Source organism: Trichomycterus rosablanca, chromosome 10, assembly GCF_030014385.1.
Source record: "Trichomycterus rosablanca isolate fTriRos1 chromosome 10, fTriRos1.hap1, whole genome shotgun sequence".
NCBI lineage: Eukaryota > Metazoa > Chordata > Actinopteri > Siluriformes > Trichomycteridae > Trichomycterus > Trichomycterus rosablanca.
Genome location: NC_085997.1, coordinates 24,055,691 through 24,079,620, shown reverse-complemented (window position 1 = coordinate 24,079,620; position 23,930 = coordinate 24,055,691). Strand labels below are relative to the sequence as shown.

Genomic DNA, 23,930 nt, shown 5'->3' with positions numbered 1-23,930 from the left:
TAATTAAAAACTAACACTTTTTGTGTTTGAGATACAGAATCTGAATACTTGCATACTCTTCTCGTACGTCACTTTTTTATCCTTTAATCACTGCAGTTGAATTTTATTGTTTTCAGTCACGCCATGACGGCTAATGGTTGTTTCTGGCGTTTAGCAGCACTGAAGAGAGCAGAAGTGATGCTATAAAGAACAACAGGTTGCTCTTCCCCCACTCTTACCACTGCATGGTGGGAGCATGCTCAGAAGGACCTTGCTGTAAATGCCTGTGTGCTTTTGTTGTCTCCACGTTGCTCAACCTAGTGCTGACAGAATGCCCCTCTCCTCCCTTCCCCCCATTCCCCCCTCATTTTCTCTATTTTTCTCTTCGTTTCTATCTCTCACTCTCTCCCTCCCCTCTCCATCCCTCGTCTCCACGCTCCTGTCTCTGCGCATTAGCCAGCCAGCTGCGTGGCGAGATGCGCATAGATAGGAGCGCGCTACTGTCGTCTACGAGGAACAAGGCTCTCAGAGCGGCTCGCCCCTTTTTAAAACCTGACAGTCTGAGGAACTGACCCGAGCTTCTTCCTGTGCTCTCTCGTCAGATCCGAGAGCAATCTCTCCTGCCTGGCACAGAGACTCAACCAAAGGCAGAACAATGCTGCTCTGATTAGTGACTTTCGGCCACTTCTCTTCTTTGGAACGTCTCCAGGGACCTCGCAGAGCCTTGACAGGTGAGTACCGTTTAGCCCCTCAACCCCCCTCTTCCCACACATTTCCCATCACACTTTTTTTAACTGACCTTATCATATCCAGGTGAGAACACATATCCTCTGACACACATTTCTTTGCTTTTTTTTTATGAATGTGTTTGAATTGTATGCATAACTAAGTGCCAGAGGGTGAAAAGATGAGAGAGGAACTCTGAAGGTATTCATCAGATCAAATGCTGGTGTCAGAAGGTGTGCTCCTGTGCTCTGTTGTGCATGTTATCAGTCATGCGTGGGTAAAACTTGGTGTAAGCAATGAAAAACAATGAAATCTAGAGATCTGTGTTAGAAATCAATGAATCTGTGATTTTTATTTTCTTGTCTGTCCATTGATGGCTTTTCCTTTAATTATTTATTTATTTTGCTTTTTATTTCTTTATATCCTTTAGCTTCAATTTCTTATTTGACTTTATCTAACAAAGTGCAGCCAGGTCAGCCGCACCAAGTAGTCCATCTCTTATATAGCCAACTCCAACATTTACAAGGCCTTCTACACCACTTAATTTACACCTACAGGAATTAGGTGAGAATACATCAACTCCACACAGACAGTATGTAGAGCTGATATAGAGCTAATGTGTTCCACTAGAATGTTTTTAAGAATGAGAATTCATGTAATGCCTTTGCTGTGAACTTGTGTCCAGTCTAGCTTTATGTTTACTGTTACTGGGATAGGCTTTGTTGGACCACTGTGACTCTTACCAGGATATAATGGTTACTAAAGATGAGAGTTTGAATGAATTTGTCTTTTTTTTTTTTTTTTTTTTTTTAAATAGTTGCATTACACACACACACACACACACACACACACACACACACACACACACACACACACATATATATACACACACATACATACAGTGTATCACAAAAGTGAGTACACCCCTCACATTTCTGCAAATATTTTATTATATCTTTTCATGGGACGACACTATAGACATGAACCTTGGATATAACTTAGAGTAGTCAGTGTACAACTTGTATAGCAGTGTAGATTTACTGTCTTCTGAAAATAACTCAACACACAGCCATTAATGTCTAAATGGCTGGCAACATAAGTGAGTACACCCCACAGTGAACATGTCCAAATTGTGCCCAGTGTCAATATTTTGTGTGACCACCATTATTATCACTGCCTTAACCCTCCTGGGCATGGAATTCACCAGAGCTGCACAGGTTGCTACTGGAATCCTCTTCCACTCCTCCATGATGACATCACGGAGCTGGTGGATGTTAGACACCTTGAACTCATCCACCTTCCACTTGAGGATGCGCCACAGGTGCTCAATTGGGTTTAGTCCATCACCTTTACCTTCAGCTTCCTCAGCAAGGCAGTTGTCATCTTGGAGGTTGTGTTTGGGGTCATTATCCTGTTGGAAAACTGCAATGAGGCCCAGTTTTCGAAGGGAGGGGATCATGCTCTGTTTCAGAATGTCACAGTACATGTTGGAATTCATGTTTCCCTCAATGAACTGCAGCTCCCCAGTGCCAGCAACACTCATGCAGCCCAAGACCATGATGCTACCACCACCATGCTTGACTGTAGGCAAGATACAGTTGTCTTGGTACTTCTCACCAGGGCGCCGCCACACATGCTGGACACCATCTGAGCCAAACAAGTTTATCTTGGTCTCGTCAGACCACAGGGCATTCCAGTAATCCATGTTCTTGGACTGCTTGTCTTCAGCAAACTGTTTGCTGGCTTTCTTGTGCGTCTGCTTCCTTCTGGGATGACGACCATGCAGACCGAGTTGATGCAGTGTGCGGCGTATGGTCTGAGCACTGACAGGCTGACCTCCCACGTCTTCAACCTCTGTAGCAATGCTGGCAGCACTCATGTGTCTATTTTTTAAAGCCAACCTCTGGATATGACGCCGAACACGGGGACTCAACTTCTTTGGTCGACCCTGGCGAAGCCTGTTCCGAGTGGAACCTGTCCTGGAAAACCGCTGTATGACCTTGGGCACCATGCTGTAGCTCAGTTTCAGGGTGTTAGCAATCTTCTTATAGCCCAGGCCATCTTTGTGGAGAGCAACAATTCTATTTCTCACATCCTCAGAGAGTTCTTTGCCATGAGGTGCCATGTTGAATATCCAGTGGCCAGTATGAGAGAATTGTACCCAAAACACCAAATTTAACAGCCCTGCTCCCCATTTACACCTGGGACCTTGACACATGACACCAGGGAGGGACAACGACACATTTGGGCACAATTTGGACATGTTCACTGTGGGGTGTACTCACTTATGTTGCCAGCTATTTAGACATTAATGGCTGTGTGTTGAGTTGTTTTCAGAAGACAGTAAATCTACACTGCTATACAAGCTGTACACTGACTACTCTAAGTTATATCCAAGTTTCATGTCTATAGTGTTGTCCCATGAAAATATATAATGAAATATTTGCAGAAATGTGAGGGGTGTACTCACTTTCGTGATACACTGTATATATACATATACATGTACAACATACATACATATACACATACATACATACACTCACACACATTACATCAGTTCATTGCATTATGTTTTTATGTATATACGTATATATATACATATATAAAAGGGTGGGATGGTGGGTAGCACTGTCAATTCACAGTGAGAAGGTCCTGATTTCAATTCCCAAATGCCTTACATCCACAGTAACATATTATTCTTAAACATAAAAACAAAAAAAAGCACAAACAAAAAAGAAAATTAATGACCAATGTGTTAATGACCACTGTCACTAAGTGGCATTTGTTAATGTAATGGTAAAATAAAAAAAAGGTTTGCTGAAGTAATCCCTTGCCCATGTGGTTATTTCAGCTGTTGATAAATGACTGTCCTTGATGCAGTGCTGTCCAACTGATCAGATATCAGATATGCACTGTAGAGGGATAAATATGCAAATTACCTATAGTCTTTCTATAGTGTTTTTAAACAATAATTAATTATTATTGGCATAATAATTACAAATGTATGACCAGTGTCACCAGGTGGCTATCAGCCAGCAAAAATGACCATGCATGTCAGAACAGGACAGCCATAACTTCTTGACACCAGCATCAGCAAAAGAGAATGCACAAACGATGAAGCAGAGAATGAACAAGGATTCTGTGGATTGTTAGGTACTGCGGTATACATCAGTTCCAGAATACTCATGCTCAAGCCTGTGGAAGCTCTGGTGTAACCAGAAAGTGGGCACATCACAGATGGAACCAATGTACCCTTAGCAATTAAAAAGGGTTTGAAAGATAAGATAAGATAACACTTTACTGATCCCGAAGGAAACTGTGGAGGAAAGAGTGATGAGTGAAGTCATGGTGAAGTCATAGTGGCTAAATACTGAATACACACCCTTTGTATTCTTAGTGGTGCATTAAAAAATGCATAAAAGTGAAATATTCAAAATACATTTAGCATTTAACACAAGCCATAATTGTTGGCAGTTAGGATAGTGATGCTATGACACTGTCTAAACCTGTACTGCTTGTCTCTTTAGTATTTGAAGTTGTATTGATAACTGGGGGGTGACAGCAAGAAGGTCCTGGTTTTTCGATTCCCAGGTGGAGCGGTCTGGGTCCTTTCTGTGTGGAGTTTGCATGTTCTCCCCTGTGTGGGTTTCCTCCGGGAGCTTCGGTTTTTCTCCCACAGTCCAAAGACATGCAAGTGAGGTGCATTGAAGATACCAAATTGTCCATGACTGTGTTTGACATTAAAGACTAGAACTGATGAATCTTGTGTAACCAGAAATTACCTGTCATGTCATAAATGTAACCAAAGTGTGTAAAACATGACATTAAAATCTTTATAAATAAATAAATATTAATATGTAAGTTTCTGCAAATGGTGACAAATTTAGACATATTAAAGCAGTACTCCATAGATCACTGAGTGTGTTTTTTCCAATGCAGATGTGCGGGTGTGGAAATTGAGCTTTTTTATATAAAAAAATTATTTGCATTTTAAATGTAAAAATCCATTACATAATATGCGTGCATTTGTTTGTGGTGATTTCCCCATGCACAATGCAGTAAAGTGCTATACGTGAAAGAAAACCACCTAGTGTCTCTATATACTGTATGTAACATCATGTCTTTAGAAATATGGATGAAAACATCAAGTATCAGCAGTTCAGAAATAGCCCAAATCAATGAGCAAAATGATGAGCCTGGCAATCTGTATGGAGCCTCAGAGGGAAAAGAGTTGGTGGGAAAATAGCAGGCATACATTTTCTATGAAAATAAAATGTACACATGTAGTGTAGTTTAAAAGTGCATGTACACTTTCCCTTCAGAGACCTGCTTTTTCACCCAAGTGATGGAGTTAGATGGAGTGATGGATATAGGAAGATCTATTTTAGAATGTTAGTGTGCTTTGGATAGTTGTCACTTTAAGGTTCTCTTACTTATGGCAAGGTGCCCTGGCCCATGGCATTAAGGCATCTCCGGACAATCACACTACCACCACTATGTGTTTACACCAGACTTCATGGGACCCACTTGCTGAAGAATTTTGCGTTTGACTCATCAATCCACAGAACAGGTCATCATTTTATCTTGGTTAGTTTTTGGTTTTAGCCCTGCAACTCACTATTGAATATCATTTTTGCCCTCTCTTTTTCTAATGGTGGAAATATAAATGCTGACCTTATCTGAAGCAAACAAGCCCTGCAGTTCCTTGGATGTTTGTTAGGAACGTTTTGTGACTACCTGGATGGTCTTGCCAATACTTTCCCCATTTGGAAATAAAGGCTCTTACTATGGTTGGATGGCATTATTAACTTTAATAATGTTGCGTAAACAACTTCAAATTCTGCAGGGTAAAATGCACCAATTATTAAAAGTTTCTCATAAAATGTTACTGATTCCATGCCCTCATCTGCTTATATTAACAACATTTTTAAATAGAACACATTAAAGATGCCATTTTATTTTTATCTTAATCATGTTCTTGCATATTTAAGCAGTCATAACTCCATAACATTTCATTTTAAAAAGGCACAGGTAGCTTAGTGGTTGGGGTACTGGACTAGTGATCAGAACCTTTTAACTGCTAATTGCTTGGATTGTGTTTGTCAGTTGTATTGTGTCTGCTAAATAATATAAAATGTAAATTGTTCACACAGATTTGTTTATGCAATCAGTTTAGATTTTATAGTCTGTTTTATTTTCATGTGTAGCAACATTAAGTATAATGTATTTGTGTTGTTATTACAATCCTATTAATGAAGCATATACTATAATGTGAAACAAGAAGAGGATCGGATTTATACAGGAGTATGTCTGGGTTGCATTAGGCCAAGAATGAAAATAAACTGTGATGGCATAGCAACTATGCCCCCCCCCCAGTCAAGCATGGCATAAGACATAAGTCAGATGTGAAACATGTAAAATAATTCAAGAAAAGTTAAAGACATATTTAAGTGCCAGTGTTTCAGTGAGGTCCCTGATCATTTGTTTTTTTAAATTAATTTATATTTTTCTGTAATACTGTTTATTTTTTTCCCCTGCAGGAGCTTTTGTGTTAATATGACCCAGCAGATGCAGAATCTTCAGCTGACCCAGAGTAAGAAGGGGGCTGCTCCTGCCTCCCCTAACGCAGCCAAGCGCCTTTATCGCAACCTCTCTGAAAAGCTCAAGGGAAGCCACTCTTCGTTCGAGGATGCCTACTTCTTTGGCCGTTCAGATCGCATCCGTAAAGTCTCGGTGAGCCACCAATGACATTTTTGGATTGAATAGGCTTATCATGACTTGTGGGTTTTACACTGCGTATTTTCTTGCTTTATTCAGAAATTGGTTTCTAACCCGGTGTAGCTAAGCAAAAGTACATGGTAAATTATTTATATATTAAAAATATCTCCAGAAATTCATCAGAAATGGGCTTTTCTAACATTTGAATGATTGTCTTCAGCCTGCCAGAGCAAGTGGCAGATGCATGTTGTTCTTCAATTAATATTAGTTTATGATTAAGGCCCCACCTAATTCATGGCTGTTAAAATGAGCTTTTTCCCCATGTAATATCCAATTTGCTGTGAAACTTCAAAATTTAAATGGTGTGTTTAGTGATTCACGTACCATTTGTGCATTACGTGTACTGGTTAATTTGCACTTTGAGGCGTCCTAGTGTAACCGAGCATCTTTAAAGTTTGCTGAGTTAAATAAAGTAAGAAATAAACTGTACATAAACAAACTATCGGGAGCATAATACTTTACTTGCTTGTTATTTTGAGGTGAAGCACAGACTACATAGAGATGATCATGTGTATAGAGAAGCAAATCTTTCCTATTTTATTTATGCATTTTCTCCCATTTTCTCCCCAATTAAGCGTAGTCAATTTGTCTTTCACTGCTGGGGGATCCCTGATTGCAGTCGAGGTGGGTATATTGCTGCTCATGCGGCCTCCGACCTGTGCGCAGCCCTTTGCGGAACCCTTTTTCACATATGCACTCTCCACAGGCGCCTCTCTATCTGCCATTCAGGGTCCTTACACAGCGTTTGAAGACCCGATCCACATAGAGCATAAACCCGCCCGAGCATAAACGTGTCTGCTGCAGGTACTGCCAATTATGCCTGCTAGATGGCACCCCGCCGACCAGTGGCAGTGCCGAGTTTCGAACCGAGGAGTTCAGAATCTCGGTGCTGGTGTGCTAGCGGAATATCCTGCTGTACCACCTGGGAGCCAGCGAAGCAAACCTTTTCATTGATTTATAAACAAAATGCACTCAATACATAAACGCGTACATCAAACATAGTCAGCACACTACACCACAGAAAAGTCTGTTGCACTAGCAATCCTACAGCAATTTAGTTAGCAATCTGTAAGTCAAAATGTCCAAGATGTCAAAGTTTCGTCAAAACACAGATGAGAATTTTTGTATTTAATACCGTCGCAGGACGTTCCAGGTTTACATTCAACTATTAATTTAGGCTTTGCTGTGTATTGTAGCTTTTAAACATTATTTCTGTATAATCCAACATGATACCTTGAAGTATTTAAGAAAAAAACCCAAAGATACCTGGACAATGACATCACTGTGTGGTACACAATAGGACCAAAGTATGTGGACATCTCACCATGAAGTTGACATCCCATTCCAAATCTCAGAGAGTCTATGACTGTTTGAGCCCATAGAGCATTTCCAAACTCAGGTTTATGTTGGGTGAGAAGGAACGGCTCATTATTGACCGTCCGTTTTGGTTGTTGTGTTCTGGTTTGCACAAACTTTTGGCCATGAAGTGTAATAAATTAAATAGTGATAAATGTATCCTCACACACTGTGTTAATTGTTTTCTCTTAATGTAAGACACCTAATGTTTACTCAGTTAGTAAGGTTTATGGGTGGCACGGTGACGCAGTGGGTAGTCACCTCACAGCAAGAAGGGTCTGGAATTAATTCCCCTGCCGACAGCCAGGGTCTTTTCTCCTAAGTCCAAAGACATGCAGTAAGGCCAGTTGGGACTACTAAAAATGCTCTGGGTGTGTGTCTGCCCTGTGACACACTGGTGACCTGTCTGGGGTGTTTCCTGCCTGTTGCCTAACGAATCAGACCCACCACAACCTTGACCCTGATAAAGCAGTGGTAAAACAGACAATGAATAAATAATTAGTGTGTTTACTATTCATCCCTGAGTTTATGATATTTAATTTAGCAAGCAGGGTGAAGCAGTAGTGCATCTGGTAAAGTAGGATCCTAAGAATTTGGGTTTGATCCTCACCTTTGCTTTTGAAAGTGAATTGGCTGCTTTAAATTGTACGTGAGTAAATGGGTGAGTGTTAAGTTCCCTGCAGGTGTGTTTCTGCCTTGTGCTCAGTATGTCTGGGTGCGTAGGAGGCACCACAACACCGACTAGGATGAGCCTCTTAAAGAAAGCAAATACAAAGAAAAACAAATATGTAAATGGTTTTGATTTAAGTTATAGACAGTAAAGTTTTCTACTCATTTTCTGTTCTTATAAATCTTAGACCAGATTCAAGGTCTGGATTTAAACAGTACTGACAGGACAAATATTAGATATGCTAAGCACGTTTCCGGTCTTCCTACAGAATGTGCAGAACAGCGAGGCTCTTTTTGAAGCAGTGGAGCAGCAGGACCTGGATGCTGTGCAAATCCTGCTGTTCCAGTACACAGCAGAGGAGCTGGATCTCAACACGCCCAATAGCGAGGGTCTTACCCCGCTTGACATCTCCATCATGACCAACAATGTGCCCATCGCCAAGCTGCTGCTCAAAGCAGGGGCCAAGGAGAGTCCACACTGTGAGTATTACAGCGTGTCTGACAAGCTTCAAAACTAAATGGCCACAGTGCACATTTGCACTCAATGTACACAGGGTCCTTAATAATATGGTCATTATAAAACCCAGCATCACTCATAAACATGCCAAAACTTGAACCTAAGGTTTGGCCACTGGACCTTCAAAATTGAAGTTGCCTGGTTAAATGATTTACTTGGAAACCTTTGCTAAAACCCTAGCCAAATGTTAGTCAAGCACTGTAAATAATAATGTCACTTCTTTTCACCTACCAGCAGCAGAGCCATATCACGTTTAGAGAGTCACGCTATGCCCTTTGTAAATCATCCACCAATTGTACAGGTGCCCTGACCACACAGCAGAAGCATTTCTGACATGGCCAAATGTGCCTGCTAGATCACTGGCTGGACTAATAGCACCACTGAGATTTCAACACAAACGTTTGAGCTCTCTGCATTGTTGGACTAGCGTATTAGACAGCTACACCACCCAAGCACTTTTTTTTTTTTTTTATATATGCATTTACTCCAGCAGCCCAGATATTTAGCAAATTGCTTTAGATCTTTATTTCATAATATGTTTTGCAGTTGCTTGATATAAAGATAAGATAAGATAAGATAGCCTTTTATTATCCCACAGGGGGAAATTTGTAGTGTTACAGCAGCTTTCAAGAATACAAAAAATAGAAATTTACAAATAAATGGTAAATGCTTGAGATTATTACTTAAATTTCTGTCTTAATCTGTCAAGTCATGCTAAGAGACCAACACGTTTTGCCTAGAGATCTGGAGTTTGAATCTCGGCAGTGCTTTTGCCTTTTTGGATATCTATACCCATAGCTATGTCTAAAGTAGTGAGGGGTGGTTAAGAGGTGGCTGAACAACATTAGGAGATGCACTTGTTAGTGCCGGTCCCAAGCCCTGATAAAAATATGAGTGTTGTATCAGGAAGGGCAGCCAGGGTAAAACTGTGCCAGATCAGGTATGTGGACCAGAATGACTGGTGATCCCCTTCATACAGGAGCAGCTGAAAGAGGGGGAAAAAAACTCATCAATATCACAATTGGAATGAAGTTTTTGTTTACATCTATTTAGCTTAAGCAACACAATTTACATCAATTTTGATTTGAATTGTTTCAACAACACCATTCTGTCCAGCATTTTTCATATTGTTACCAGGTAAATGCAATTAAGCAAAGCAGGCTAACAAATCTGCAAGATGTTTGCACTGACCATTGTGGTTATTTATGTCCTTCACAAATTGTTCTTTGTTCTTCTGCTGTGAGTTTTGATGTTGACATTTGTGGCATTTAGCAGATGCTTTTTCCAAAGTTTTAACAGAGGATTAAGGGTTTTGCTCAAGAGACTTTGCACTGCATACTTGATTTGTTGACTGTTTTAATGTTTATTGATAAAAACTCCAGCTTAATGCATCTGTACAAGGTTCCTGTAGTTAGTTTTAAGAGGAGCAAACTCATGACAAATTATAGCCCCATAGAAGAATGCCGTTATTTGTCATATATAAATACTGTATACAGGTGTACAGTACAGTGAAATTATTCATTCTGCGTGTCCCAGCTTGTTTGGAAGCAGGCAGGGTTAAGGGCCTTGCTCAAGGACCCAACAGTGGCTGCAATCTTCCGAATGATAGCCCAAAGCTCTACACACTAGGCTACCAGAGTCCCCATAGGTAGACATCTGTAATTTTAGTTTAGTCGTAATGTGTTGTTCATTGTGACCAATTACAAAGTTCTTACAGCTGAAATTAACTATTTGTATGTTGCTAGTTTAGGTTAAGTGTGTTTGTTATTATTATTATTTCTTGGATAAAATTAACACAATACTTCATAATAATAATAATACATATATATTATATAATATAATAATATTTTATTTATTTATTAATTTATTTGCTTTTATTTTTCTACTTAATATTTTAGTTGTATTTTTCAGTTAAAGGCCAAATTATTGCCTCAGAGAAAAACAGGCTTGGCATATCTAAGCTACTCAGATGGCAAAAGTGAGTTCTGCTATGTACAAGACCCCTGGAACATTGAGAGATTGAAATTTTATTGCAGTAATTCATCATCACTTGGGGATTTTTCTTGTGTCAAACTGTTGTTTTAATGTTGAGACTAAAAGCAGACCTCACTAATTTGACAAGTCGTTTGCAGTGAAAACAGGGGCACATAGAGGGAGGCGGTGTAATGTTTTTCTGACACTTTACTTTAGAGGATTGTGCAGTAAGCAGCTCAACACTGAAATAAGTCAACCTTTCCATGACAGCTGTCATAAGCGCTCACAAATCTGTCATAATACGACAAATCAAATGATGGTTGTCGTGACTGTTCATATTCTGACTAATAAGCTTAAGTAAAAACAATCTTAAGTCTTTTCTTTATTAAATTAATAATATATATACACCTAATATTATATGAGCAGTGGACAATGTACACAGGGTTCTTCTTAAATATGGTCATTATGAAACCCAGCACCACTCATAAACATGGTAAAACTTGAACCTAAGGCTTGGTCACTGGACCTTTAAAATTTAAGGTGCATGGCTAATTGATTTATTTGGAAACACTTGCCTTCATAAATGTATATACAGAGTTGGGTGGAGTAGCCAAATGTTAGTGAAGCACTGTACTTAAAAATAATAGTACCTAAATAAATAATGACTTGAGTAAAAAAGTGTGATGTGAAATAATAAAAAAAGCCTGTCTGCTCCAGGGGTGTCGTACAATGACTGACTCTGCGCTCTGACACCAGCCACCAAACAAGCTGGTATATGCAGAAAAATAATTTTACTGTACTGTACTTGTGTAACTGTATACAGTAGACCCTTGACTTACGAATTTAATTGGTTCCGAAGGGCTGTTCTTAAGTTAAAATATTCGTTAGTTACACCTATTTTCCCCATAAGAAATAATGCAAATAGAATTAATCTGTGCCAGACCTCCCAAACCACCCCCTTACCTAACGTTTTTAATGTCTTAAATTGTCTTTTTTGTTATAAATACAAGTATATTTTCCATTTAATCTTAAATTATAGAATAGACATTCCTGTAATAAACAATAATAAACAACAATACACAGTAGTACTGTACTGTACATAAAAAAAAACATTTCAGTACAGTACGTGTGCTCTACCATACACCATAATAAATGTCCTTCTTTTTTTTATGAAATGTATCTACCAGAAACAACAATAACTCATATGATTTCCTTCTTTATTTCAATAGTGTGGTGTTTTGTAGGTGTAATTGCACGAAAGAAAGAATACTTTACGAATTCCTTCCTCTCTTTTACTCACTGTCCCTTCTGTCTGATACACAGTGACAGCTACTGATTTTACAGATAGACACTTTATCTTTTTTAAATATAGACAGTTTTTCTGCGCATTCTTTTGGGACATTTTAATATTGAATTTTACAAAATATAAAGAAAACACTGAAAATAAAACACCGTCCGAATGTTCGCTCACTGTATATACAGTATATATATATATATATATATATATATATATATATATATATATATATATATATATATATATATATATATATATATATATATATAGAGAGAGAGAGAGAGAGAGAGAGAGAGAGAGAGAGAGAGAGAGAGAGAGAGAGAGAGAGAGACGGTCGGACGGTGTCACGAATTTCGGTTCGTAATCCGAAATTTGTTGTACGTTAAATTGAAAAAGATCGCTCGTAACCCAAAATGTTCGTAAGGTAAACGCTTCGTAGCTCAAGGGTCTACTGTATATTACAAATAAAGGCAATCTTCTTTACTGCAATCAAATTAAATTAAAATTGAGAAGAGGCTAACAATTCTTAAGAATTGTTATAGGAAAATAAATATGGTACATGAATTATAGATCTCTGCTTCAGTCTGCCTAAAACCTTGAACTGGAAAGAAATTTAAGCATTATATTGATGTAAAGCACTCTGCCAAAACTGAGGCTGTATGATGAAACACAAGATGCTCTTAACAGTTCTGATCATAACCTCACAGCGCAGCGGTAAAAACACACCCTGGAACCAGAGCTGGGATCTCGAATACATTGTATCGAATCTCAGCTCTGCCTGCCGACTAGGCTAAAGGCGCCACGTGAACAACGATTGGCCTGTTGTTCAGATATGGGCGGGACGGGATGGGGTCTGTCTCCCATGACTGGTGCAATTACGACCTCTGCTGGCTGATTGATGGCGCCTGCACAGAGATGAGAAAAGAGTGCTCTCAGGGTGTGTCTCTCCGTACACAATGCTGAGCTGCACTGCACTCGTTAAAGTGTAGGTGATAAAATGCATACGGCATACTGCCCACGTGTCGGAGGGGGCGTGGGTTAGCTTCGTTCTCATCAATCAGAGCAGGGATCGGCATTGGTGGAGAGGAAGCATGACGCAATCGGGCAATTGGACACGCTAAAAGGGAGGAAAGGGGGGAGAAAATGCATAAACAAAAAATATAAAATAAAAAAGAAATAAGTTCCTTAATCGAAACAAATCCAGAGTTTTGACATCAGTTGAATAAAGGTGGCATGGTGGTACAGCTAGCAGTGTAAGTGCTGTACAGCTCCAGTGTCACAATGACCTAGGTAAGATCTTTCCTCTAGTTACTGTGTGGAAAGTTTGGTTTATTCTCTGCATGAGTTTTCTCTGGCTACTATGATTTTTCTATGACCTTCTAAAAACATGCAATAGATATTTTGGCTAGTAAATCCTAGGTATGACTGAGTAGATTCTCATGTAGGTAGAATATGTGATATCCGAAAATGAATTGACGGCCTGTTCTGAGGGTGTTTTCGCCTTGTGCCAAATGTTTTCTGGTAGTCTCTGGACCTGTGCACCCAGTTTTGGATGAATGTTACTACTCACTGCTAAGTATGTTATATTATTAAAGTATAAATAATTGTTGCTATAAATAGATGCATTTTGCTGGACGTCTAGAGCTGTAATTAAGGTTGTGTTAATATCTTTGATTTGATTTGAACGAACCCTGGTGCTATTGCTCTGTTAGTGTGGTTTGTTACAGTAAGTGGTGTGCACCTAATAAACGAACCGAGCCTGCCCAAGTAGGTGTGTCTCAGTCTGTTTTTTAAACTAATTATGGTCACAATATGAACCAAAGGCATCTAAACAAACCCGGTACAGAGACTGATGTCATACGATGCAACAGCCAAGAGAGTAGCGTCTTTGGTACCAATGAATTTCTGTTGTTGTTTGTAATGTTTAAGCCATTTGATCACATCTTGCTGTGTTTCCAGTTGGTGTGAATACCTTGAGGTATACACAACCTTGGCAAGTGCATTAAGCTCAGGGTGGTGCATTGTTCTGACAAAATACACCATATGTGTGGCTTTTTCTTTGCTTCTATTGTTAATTTGTCATTTATTATATTTCACACTTTCTTACTCACGTTGTTATTTATATTGTTAGATATTATTTAATAAATACATCACTAACATTTGGCAACTCTATCTATCTGTATATCTATCTCTCTCTCTCATATACAGTGTATCACAAAAGTGAGTACACCCCTCACATTTCTGCAAATATTTGATTATATCTTTTCATGGGACAACACTATAGACATGAAACTTGGATATAACTTAGAGTAGTCAGTGTACAACTTGTATAGCAGTGTAGATTTACTGTCTTCTGAAAATAACTCAACACACAGCCATTAATGTCTAAATGGCTGGCAACATAAGTGAGTACACCCCACAGTGAACATGTCCAAATTGTGCCCAAAGTGTCAATATTTTGTGTGACCACCATTATTATCCAGCACTGCCTTAACCCTCCTGGGCATGGAATTCACCAGAGCTGCACAGGTTGCTACTGGAATCCTCTTCCACTCCTCCATGATGACATCACGGAGCTGGTGGATGTTAGACACCTTGAACTCCTCCACCTTCCACTTGAGGATGCGCCACAGGTGCTCAATTGGGTTTAGTCCATCACCTTTACCTTCAGCTTCCTCAGCAAGGCAGTTGTCATCTTGGAGGTTGTTTTTGGGGTCATTATCCTGTTGGAAAACTGCCATGAGGCCCAGTTTTCGAAGGGAGGGGATCATGCTCTGTTTCAGAATGTCACAGTACATGTTGGAATTCATGTTTCCCTCAATGAACTGCAGCTCCCCAGTGCCAGCAACACTCATGCAGCCCAAGACCATGATGCTACCACCACCATGCTTGACTGTAGGCAAGATACAGTTGTCTTAGTACTTCTCACCAGGGCGCCGCCACACATGCTGGACACCATCTGAGCCAAACAAGTTTATCTTGGTCTCGTCAGACCACAGGGCATTCCAGTAATCCATGTTCTTGGACTGCTTGTCTTCAGCAAACTGTTTGCGGGCTTTCTTGTGCGTCAGCTTCCTTCTGGGATGACGACCATGCAGACCGAGTTGATGCAGTGTGCGGCGTATGGTCTGAGCACTGACAGGCTGACCTTCCACGTCTTCAACCTCTGCAGCAATGCTGGCAGCACTCATGTGTCTATTTTTTAAAGCCAACCTCTGGATATGACGCCGAACACGTGGACTCAACTTCTTTGGTCGACCCTGGCGAAGCCTGTTCCGAGTGGAACCTGTCCTGGAAAACCGCTGTATGACCTTGGCCACCATGCTGTAGCTCAGTTTCAGGGTGTTAGCAATCTTCTTATAGCCCAGGCCATCTTTGTGGAGAGCAACAATTCTATTTCTCACATCCTCAGAGAGTTCTTTGCCATGAGGTTCCATGTTGAATATCCAGTGGCCAGTATGAGAGAATTGTACCCAAAACACCAAATTTAACAGCCCTGCTCCCCATTTACACCTGGGACCTTGACACATGACACCAGGGAGGGACAACGACACATTTGGGCACAATTTGGACATGTTCACTGTGGGGTGTACTCACTTATGTTGCCAGCTATTTAGACATTAATGGCTGTGTGTTGAGTTATTTTCAGAAGACAGTAAATCTACACTGCTATACAAGTTGTACACTGACTACTCTAAGTTATATCCAAGTTTCATGTCTATAGTGTTGTCCCATGAAAAGATATAATCAAATATTTGCAGAAATGTGAGGGGTGTACTCACTTTTGTGATACACTGTATATATAGTGGCGGCTGCTGGTCTTTCAAAGAGGGGAAGCTCATTGTCGGCTTACATCATAAAATTTGTCAATTTATTTATACATTAATTCTGCCCTCTGTTCCTTTTCAAGAAAATGGCCTGAAATGGGATGCCGTATGTCTTTCGACTTCACTCGCAAAATCCGTGATGGGACTGAAGCTCCCAGTGATGGTGTAGATCTCAAAATAGCTGTCAATCAAAACAGGATTCAGCCTTTCGAATGATCCTCCAATCATCCTCCAGCGTCCGGGGGCGGGACAAAATTGTGAAATTTATCCAATGACCGGCGAGTTTCGAAGCAATGAAAAAAAACGCTCCATGCAGTCCCATTGAAGTGAATAGACGCTCAGCTTCTACGGGCAAATGCATTGACGCCACGGGAACGTATGAGAAGTTAACAAAATCAAGTCAGTCGATTTGTGATAAGTAGCTGATTCTGAACGAACTCGTCTTCGAGATGAACATGTTCTAACGCATTTGTAGTCAATGAAATGTTAACACAACTGTACATATTTGACCATTAAATGTTTTACATTTTAGGGGAAGCTGAGCTTCCCTTGCAGTCTTAGAGAAATCGCCACTGATATATACTATACTTACACTGCCTGGCCAAAAAAAAAGGTCACACACTCTAATATTTCGTTGGACCGCCTTTAGCTTTGATTACGGCACACATTCGCTGTGGCATAATTTCCACAAGCTTCTGCAATGTCACAACATTTATTTCTGTCCAGAGTTGCATAAATTGCGCAAAGTCTTCTCCAGCACATCCCAAAGATTCTCAATGGGGTTCAGGTCTGGACATTGTGGTGGCCAATCAATGTGTGAACATGATGTCTCATGCTCCCTGAACCACTCTTTCACAATTTGAGCCCGATGAATCCTGGCATTGTCATCTTGGAATATGCCCGTGCCATCAGAGAAGAAAAAATCCATTGATGTAATAACCTGGTCGTTCAGTATATTCAGGTAGTCAGCTGACCTCATTCTTTGGGCACATAATGTTGCTGAACCTAGACCTGACTAACTGCAGCAACCCCAGATCATAGCACTGCCCCCACAGGCTTGTACGGTAGGCACTAGGCATGATGGTTGCATTACTTTAGCCGCCTCTCTTCTTACCCTGATGCGCCCACCACTCTGGAACAGGGTAAATCTTGACTCATCAGACCACATGACCTTCTCCCATTGCTCCAGAGTCCAATCTTTATGCTTCCTAGCTAATTGAAGCCGGTTAGCTTCACTGACAAGTGGTTTTCTTAAGGTTACACAGCTGTTTAGTCCCAATCCCTTGAGTTCCCTTTGCATTGTGCGTGTGGAAATGCTCTTACTTTCACTATTAAACATATCCCTGAGTTCTACTGTAGTTTTTCTACCATTTGATTTCACCAAACGTTTTAGTGATCACCGATCACGATCATTCAAGATTTTTTTCCGACCACATTCATTCCTCGAAGATGATGTTTCCCCACTGTCCTTCCACTTTTTAATAATGCGTTGGACAGTTCTTAACCCGGTTTTAGTAGTTTCAGCAATCTCCCTAGATGTTTTCTCTGCTTGATGCATGCCAATAATTTGACCCTTCTGAAACAGATTAACATCTTTTCCATGACCACAGGGTGTGTCTTTTGACATGGTTGTTTAACACATGAGAAGCTACTCACTGCATCAGTTAGAGTAAATAACTTGTTGCCAGCTGAAACATAATCACCCATGCAGTAATTATCCAATAAAAACTCCAGCAGTGCTGCTGTGTCTGATCCACTCATACCAGCACAACACACACTAACACACCACCACCATGTCATTTTCACTGCAGTGCTGAAAATCATCCACCACCTAAATAATACTTAAAAGGTATGTAGAGACAGATGGACTACAGTCAGTAATTATATAACTACAAAGTGCTTCTATATGGTAAGTGGAGCTGATAAAATGTACAGTGAGTGTAGAAACAAGGAGGTGGTTTTAATATTATGGCTGATCAGTGTATATAGCCTTAGGTTCAAGTTTGACCATGTTTATGAGTGGTGCTGGGTTTCATAATGACCATATTCAAGAAGAACCCTGTGTACATTGTCCACTGCTTATAAAATATTAGGTTATATTAATCAAACTCTGTTGTCTTAATTAAGCTTATTTAGCTCATTAATCAGAAACTGAATGGTCATGACAACCATCATTTAATTTGTGTTATTATGTCAGGTTTGTGAGCGCTTATGACAGCTGTCATGGAATGGCTGACATTTCACAAAGTCTAATTTTCTCGTTTAATACGGACCAGGGTACCAGGGTAACCAAACAAAAACTATAAACACATGTTCAAAGAATGTATTCCAGAATAAAAGGATTCTGTATGAGACAGTCTGATTGAAGTTGGACTATTATGTTGCATAATACGTTATTGTAGAAATCATTTAAAAGGGACATTTAATAAAGCTCAGCGTGTCTGCTGAATGCTGAGAGCAGTAAACAGAACATTGTGTACAGACAGCAATTGCAGTTCTGTTCTGCACCCCACTGCCACCGGACTAATCAATAGCATATTCATCTCTGCAAGCAGTTGGCTTAAGCTGAACAGGTGTTTCTTACCTTCCATGATCTCCGAGGGGGGAAAAAACCCACAAGAACTGAGTGTCTGAATCAGTAGGTGCATTAAAAAAGCAAACGCTGTCTGAGCGCAGACAGAGCGCTCTGTGCTGCAGTCTAGCTGTCAGGGTGGCGCAGGGGGGACATCGTACAACATTCTTCTAAAAAACTTAACAAGGTTTGTCATTTAATGGTTTCAATTTTCCAGTGATGCATGTAACATGGGGCAATTATGCTAAGTGATTTATTGTACCCTGGTGGCAGTTCAGTTTTAAAACATTTTACTGTGGTACAATCTGATCCTTGTAAACAACCAGAAAATAAACATGGCTATATTTTCCCCTTCTGGGATTTCTGCATTATATTTATGTCAGGCCAGAAGAGCCAAGTAAATCAATCAGTCCGACGCCTTACTGTTTACTGTTTGCATTACTGAGTACCCGTAATATCTATATTTAGCCCGATTCTTAATTGCCGCCAATGCCAAATGTGTATGTCAGGCCACTGTTGCCATACTTGCCCCTTGAATTTATAGTTTGTTCAATTAAAACACATAGCGACCAGATGTCGATCTTTATAGAACAGGAAATTGCACCTCAAGCCTTCAGATATTGCTTCTTTTTTTCTCTGTGCCATGGACCCCCAAGTAGGGCCGGTCGGTTTTATTGCCCCCCCATCCTCCACCACCTCTCTTTCAGCGAACAGAGACAACACTTACTTTATCATTTCTTCTGGAGGGCTCTCGTCTCAAGGGGTTTGAGCCAAGCAGAACAGCCGTCGTGAAAGAGGGTTTCTTTAGCCATGTATTTATTTGTTTATTTTGCAGTCATGCTCTATGACTAAGACTCTGAAAGACCATGCAGTAGTATTCAGTCTGTGAGGAGCGTTTGCCAGGCTGCATTAATTTTACCATGACAAATCTATACGGCCAAACACAGTGTTGTGTGTTCCAGCCTGCCATCAAGTGCGTTCATTTTTAGATCACCGCCCCCCAAGTGAGTTTAACTTAATATACAACCTGAGCGACACCATCGATGACAAGCAGCAGCATTATACTGTGTATGTGACATAATGGAGAACTAATTGCTTTGCTGCATTTAGAACATTATCTCTGACTTAAATACTGTAGTTTAAATGTGTTTTACTGACATGTTAACAGGTTAAAACATTTTTCGGGTTCGAATCTTCAGCTCTTTGGGTTCTTCTGGGTCTTCCGGGTCTCAGCACAATGTACAGCACAATGGAATTCTTTTTCCGCATATCCCAGCTTGTTAAGAAGCTCAGGTGGCGCAGCGGTAAAAACACACGCTGTTCACCAGAGCTGAGATCTCGAATACATCGTATCAAATATCGGCTCTGCCTGCCGGCTGAGGCTGAGCGGCCACATGAACAGAGCGGCCTGTTGTTCAGATAGGGGCGGGATTAAGCCGGATGGGGACTCTCTTTCAGACTAGTGCGATTACGACCTCTGCGGACTGGTTGGTGGCGCCTGCAACGGAGATGGGAAAGGAGTGCGGTAGAGGGTGTGGCTCTCCGTACACAGCGCTGTACTGCACTACACTCGTCAAGTGTAGGTGATAAGATGTTCGATTGCTGTGCACGTGTCGGAGCAGGGACCAGCATTAGTGAGAGGATGATTGACGGGCAGAAATTGGATGCGCTAAAGTGGGAGAAAAAGGGGAGAAAAAAAAAAGAAGCTGTGGTCAGTGCACAGGGTCAGCCATTGTAAGATGCCCCTGGAGCAAACAGTGGCTGCACAGCAGATCCTGAATTTGAACCGACAACCTTCCGATTAATAACCCAAAGCTCTGCTCACTAGGCAACGACTGTCTTTGCACTCATGGTTTTCAGGTGGCTCCGTAACCATCCTAATTATGACCAGAATGAAGTGGCTAGGAATAAGTGGCCAAAACACCAGGTCCAGTATATTCTTCATATAAATACCCGTACACAACAGAGAATAGAGACTCGTACACAATGGAGAGTGTGTACTTGAAAACTATTTTCTGCATACTGTATTGGTCCTTGTGTTGTTGTATTGTTCAACTTTTCGCAAAAGCTGTTTTGACCTATATACCCTTGGAAGCAGTAAATGTTTGTAGTCCCAAAGTGTTATTGTGGTGGCAAGACTTGCACTCAAGACTGTCTTGCAGCTTTTCTTTACTTGTTTGAAATGGTTTGAAAGGTTTTGATGTTAGGTATGCCGGGTAGAGTTTCATTACAGATAATAGTTGTACCAAAGGCTAGGCTGACACCCTCCCCCCCACCGCAAGTTGGCCACAAGTTATACACTGATCAGCCATAACATTAAAACCACCTCCTTGTTTCTACACTCACTGTCCATTTTATCAGCTCCACTTTTCATTTAGAAGCACTTTGTAGTTCTACAATTACTGAATGTAGTCTATCTGTTTCTCTACATGTATTTTGAACCTGCTTTCACCCTGTTCTTCAATAATCAGGACCACCACAGAGCAGATATCATTTAGGTGGTGGATGATTCTCAGCACTGCAGTGACAATTACATGGTGGTGGTGTGTTAGTGTGTGTTGTGCTGGTATGAGTGAATCAGACACAGCAGCGCTGTTGGAGTTTTTAAAATACCATGTCCACTCACTGGCCACTCTATTAGACACTCCCACCTTGTTGGTCCACCTTGTAGATGCAAAGTCAGAGACGATCACTCATCTATTGCTGCTGTTTGAGTTGGTCATCTTGTAGACCAAGCACTTCTACTTTAGAAGCACTTTGTAGTTCTACAATTACTGAATGTAGTCTATCTGTTTCTCTACATGTATTTTGAACCTGCTTTCACCCTGTTCTTCAATAATCAGGACCACCACAGAGCAGATATCATTTAGGTGGTGGATGATTCTCAGCACTGCAGTGACAATTACATGGTGGTGGTGTGTTAGTGTGTGTTGTGCTGGTATGAGTGAATCAGACACAGCAGCGCTGTTGGAGTTTTTAAAATACCGTGTCCACTCACTGGCCACTCTATTAGACACTCCCACCTTGTTGGTCCACCTTGTAGATGTAAAGTCAGAGACGATCACTCATCTATTGCTGCTGTTTGAGTTGGTCATCTTGTAGACCTTCATCAGTGGTCACAGGATGCTGCGCACAGGGCGATGTTGGCTGGTTATTTTTGGTTGGTGGACTATTCTCAGTCTAGCAGTGACAGTGAGGTGTTTAAAAACTCCAGCAGCGGTGCTGTGTCTTGTCCACTCATACCAGCACAACACACACTAACACACCACCACCATGTCAGTGTCACTGCAGCACTGAGAATGATCCACCACCTAAATAATACCTGCTCTGTAGTGGTCCTGACAATTAAAGAACAGCATGAAAAGGGGCTAACAAAGCATGTAGAGAAACAGATGGACTACTGTCAGTAATTATAGAACTACAAAGTGCTCCTATATGGTAAGTGGAGCTGATGAAATGGACAGTGAGTGTAGAAACAAGGAGGTGGTTTTAATGTTATGGCTGATCAGTATATTTACAGTTGCCTTTTCTTTGTAAGTAGATTTTTTGGTTGCATTTTATGCAAAATGAAGCCCAATTAAATAGTAGACTTTTTATGTGAGCTGCTCTGAAAATAAAGGTCAAACTAAATAAATAAACCTAGCTAATTAAAAAAAAACAGCTAACATGTCTGACCCATCAGACACACACTTCATAATTCGGATTAGGAGGTACTTTTCCAGTGTAGTCTGTAACTCCTGACAGATTGTTAAAAAAAAAGAACAAGAACCCTGACATTTCCTAGCCAGATCTACAAAGTGTTGTTTGAGTGAAGTGATACAACTACATAGCTGTCTTAGCTGATACAGTGAGACTAATTCATGTATTTGATTTTGCCAGAGGAACCAGACATTAGAAACCTGAAACTGACATGAGTATGTTCCAAACAGTATGGTTATGAATATTTCTCTGCACTTATGCCATGTTGAATAAGTGCACATGTATCTGTTACCTGATATAAGACTGTTTTTTGTGCAAATATATTGTTATATTCTGTACATGTACACAATGTTATCAAATTACCCCAACCTTAATTTTACATAGACCATGTTTTAGAGCTGAAGTGGTGAATTATTTATTTGTATTGCCCCTAAACTTTTAAATAGAGCCTAAAAAAACATTAAAAATGCAAGCTCAATGGCGCTCTTTAAATCCCAATTAAAAACCTGCTGGCCTATGTATACTTGTAATAGTTTATTTTTTTATGAACATGCAATATAAATTAAGATTAATATTAGTGTTGAAATCACCAGTCATAACGTAAATTAAAGTCAATAATGCTATATAAGTTTAATATATGCACTTACACCATCAGCCATAACATTAAAACCACCTTGTTTCTACACTCACTGTCCATTTTATCAGCTCCACTTACCATATAGAAGCACTTTGTAGTTCTACAGTTACTGACTGCAGTCCATCTATTTCTCTACATACTTTATTAGTCTGCTTTCACCCTGTTCTTCAATGGTCATGACCACAGATCAGATATTATTTAGGTGGTGGATCATTCTCAGCACTGCAGTGACACTGACATGGTGGTGGTGTGTTAGTGTGTGTTGTGCTGTTATGAGTGGATAAGACACAGCAGCGCTGCTGGAGTTTTTAAACACCTCACTGTCACTGCTGGACTGAGAATAGCCCACCAACCAAAAATATCCAGCCAACAGCGCCCTGTGGGCAGCGCCCTGTGGGCAGCGTCCTGTGACCACTGATGAAGGTCTACAAGATGACCAACTCAAACAGCAGCAATAGATGAGCCATCGTCTCTGACTTTACATCTACAATGTGAACCAACTAGGTAGGAGTGTCTAATAGAGTGGACAGTGAGTGGACACAGTATTTAAAAACTCCAGCAGCACTGCTGTGTCTGATCCACTAATACCAGCACAACACACATTAACATACTACCACCATGTCAGTGTCACTGCAGTGCTGAGAATGACACACCCCAAATAATACCTGCTCTGTAGGGTTTCTGACCATTGTAGAACAGGGTGAAAGCAGGCTAAAAAATATGTAGAGAAGTGGAGCTGATAAAATGGACAGTGAGTGTAGAAACAAGGTGGTTTTAATGTTATGGCTGATCAGTGTATGTTACCTGATATGTCTTGATGAACGATTCAATTCATTAATTAATCACAGCAGTTATATTAGAAATTGAAAAGTCGTCTGCTTTTTACTATTTTTTATTTT

General features: G+C 40.4%; 1 protein-coding gene across 1 annotated transcript in view; it reads left to right on the top strand.

Moving 5' to 3' along the window:
• The first annotated feature begins 665 nt into the window (after window positions 1-665).
• Window positions 666-23,930, top strand: part of ankfn1 (ankyrin repeat and fibronectin type III domain containing 1) — a 91,390-nt gene continuing 68,125 nt past the window's right edge. Inside the window, exons 1-3 of the mRNA XM_063003939.1 lie at window positions 666-710; window positions 6,246-6,438; window positions 8,778-8,988. Coding sequence (XP_062860009.1) covers window positions 6,262-6,438; window positions 8,778-8,988 — 388 coding nt within the window. The 5' untranslated portion in view covers window positions 666-710; window positions 6,246-6,261. The remainder of the gene's footprint in view (window positions 711-6,245; window positions 6,439-8,777; window positions 8,989-23,930) is intronic.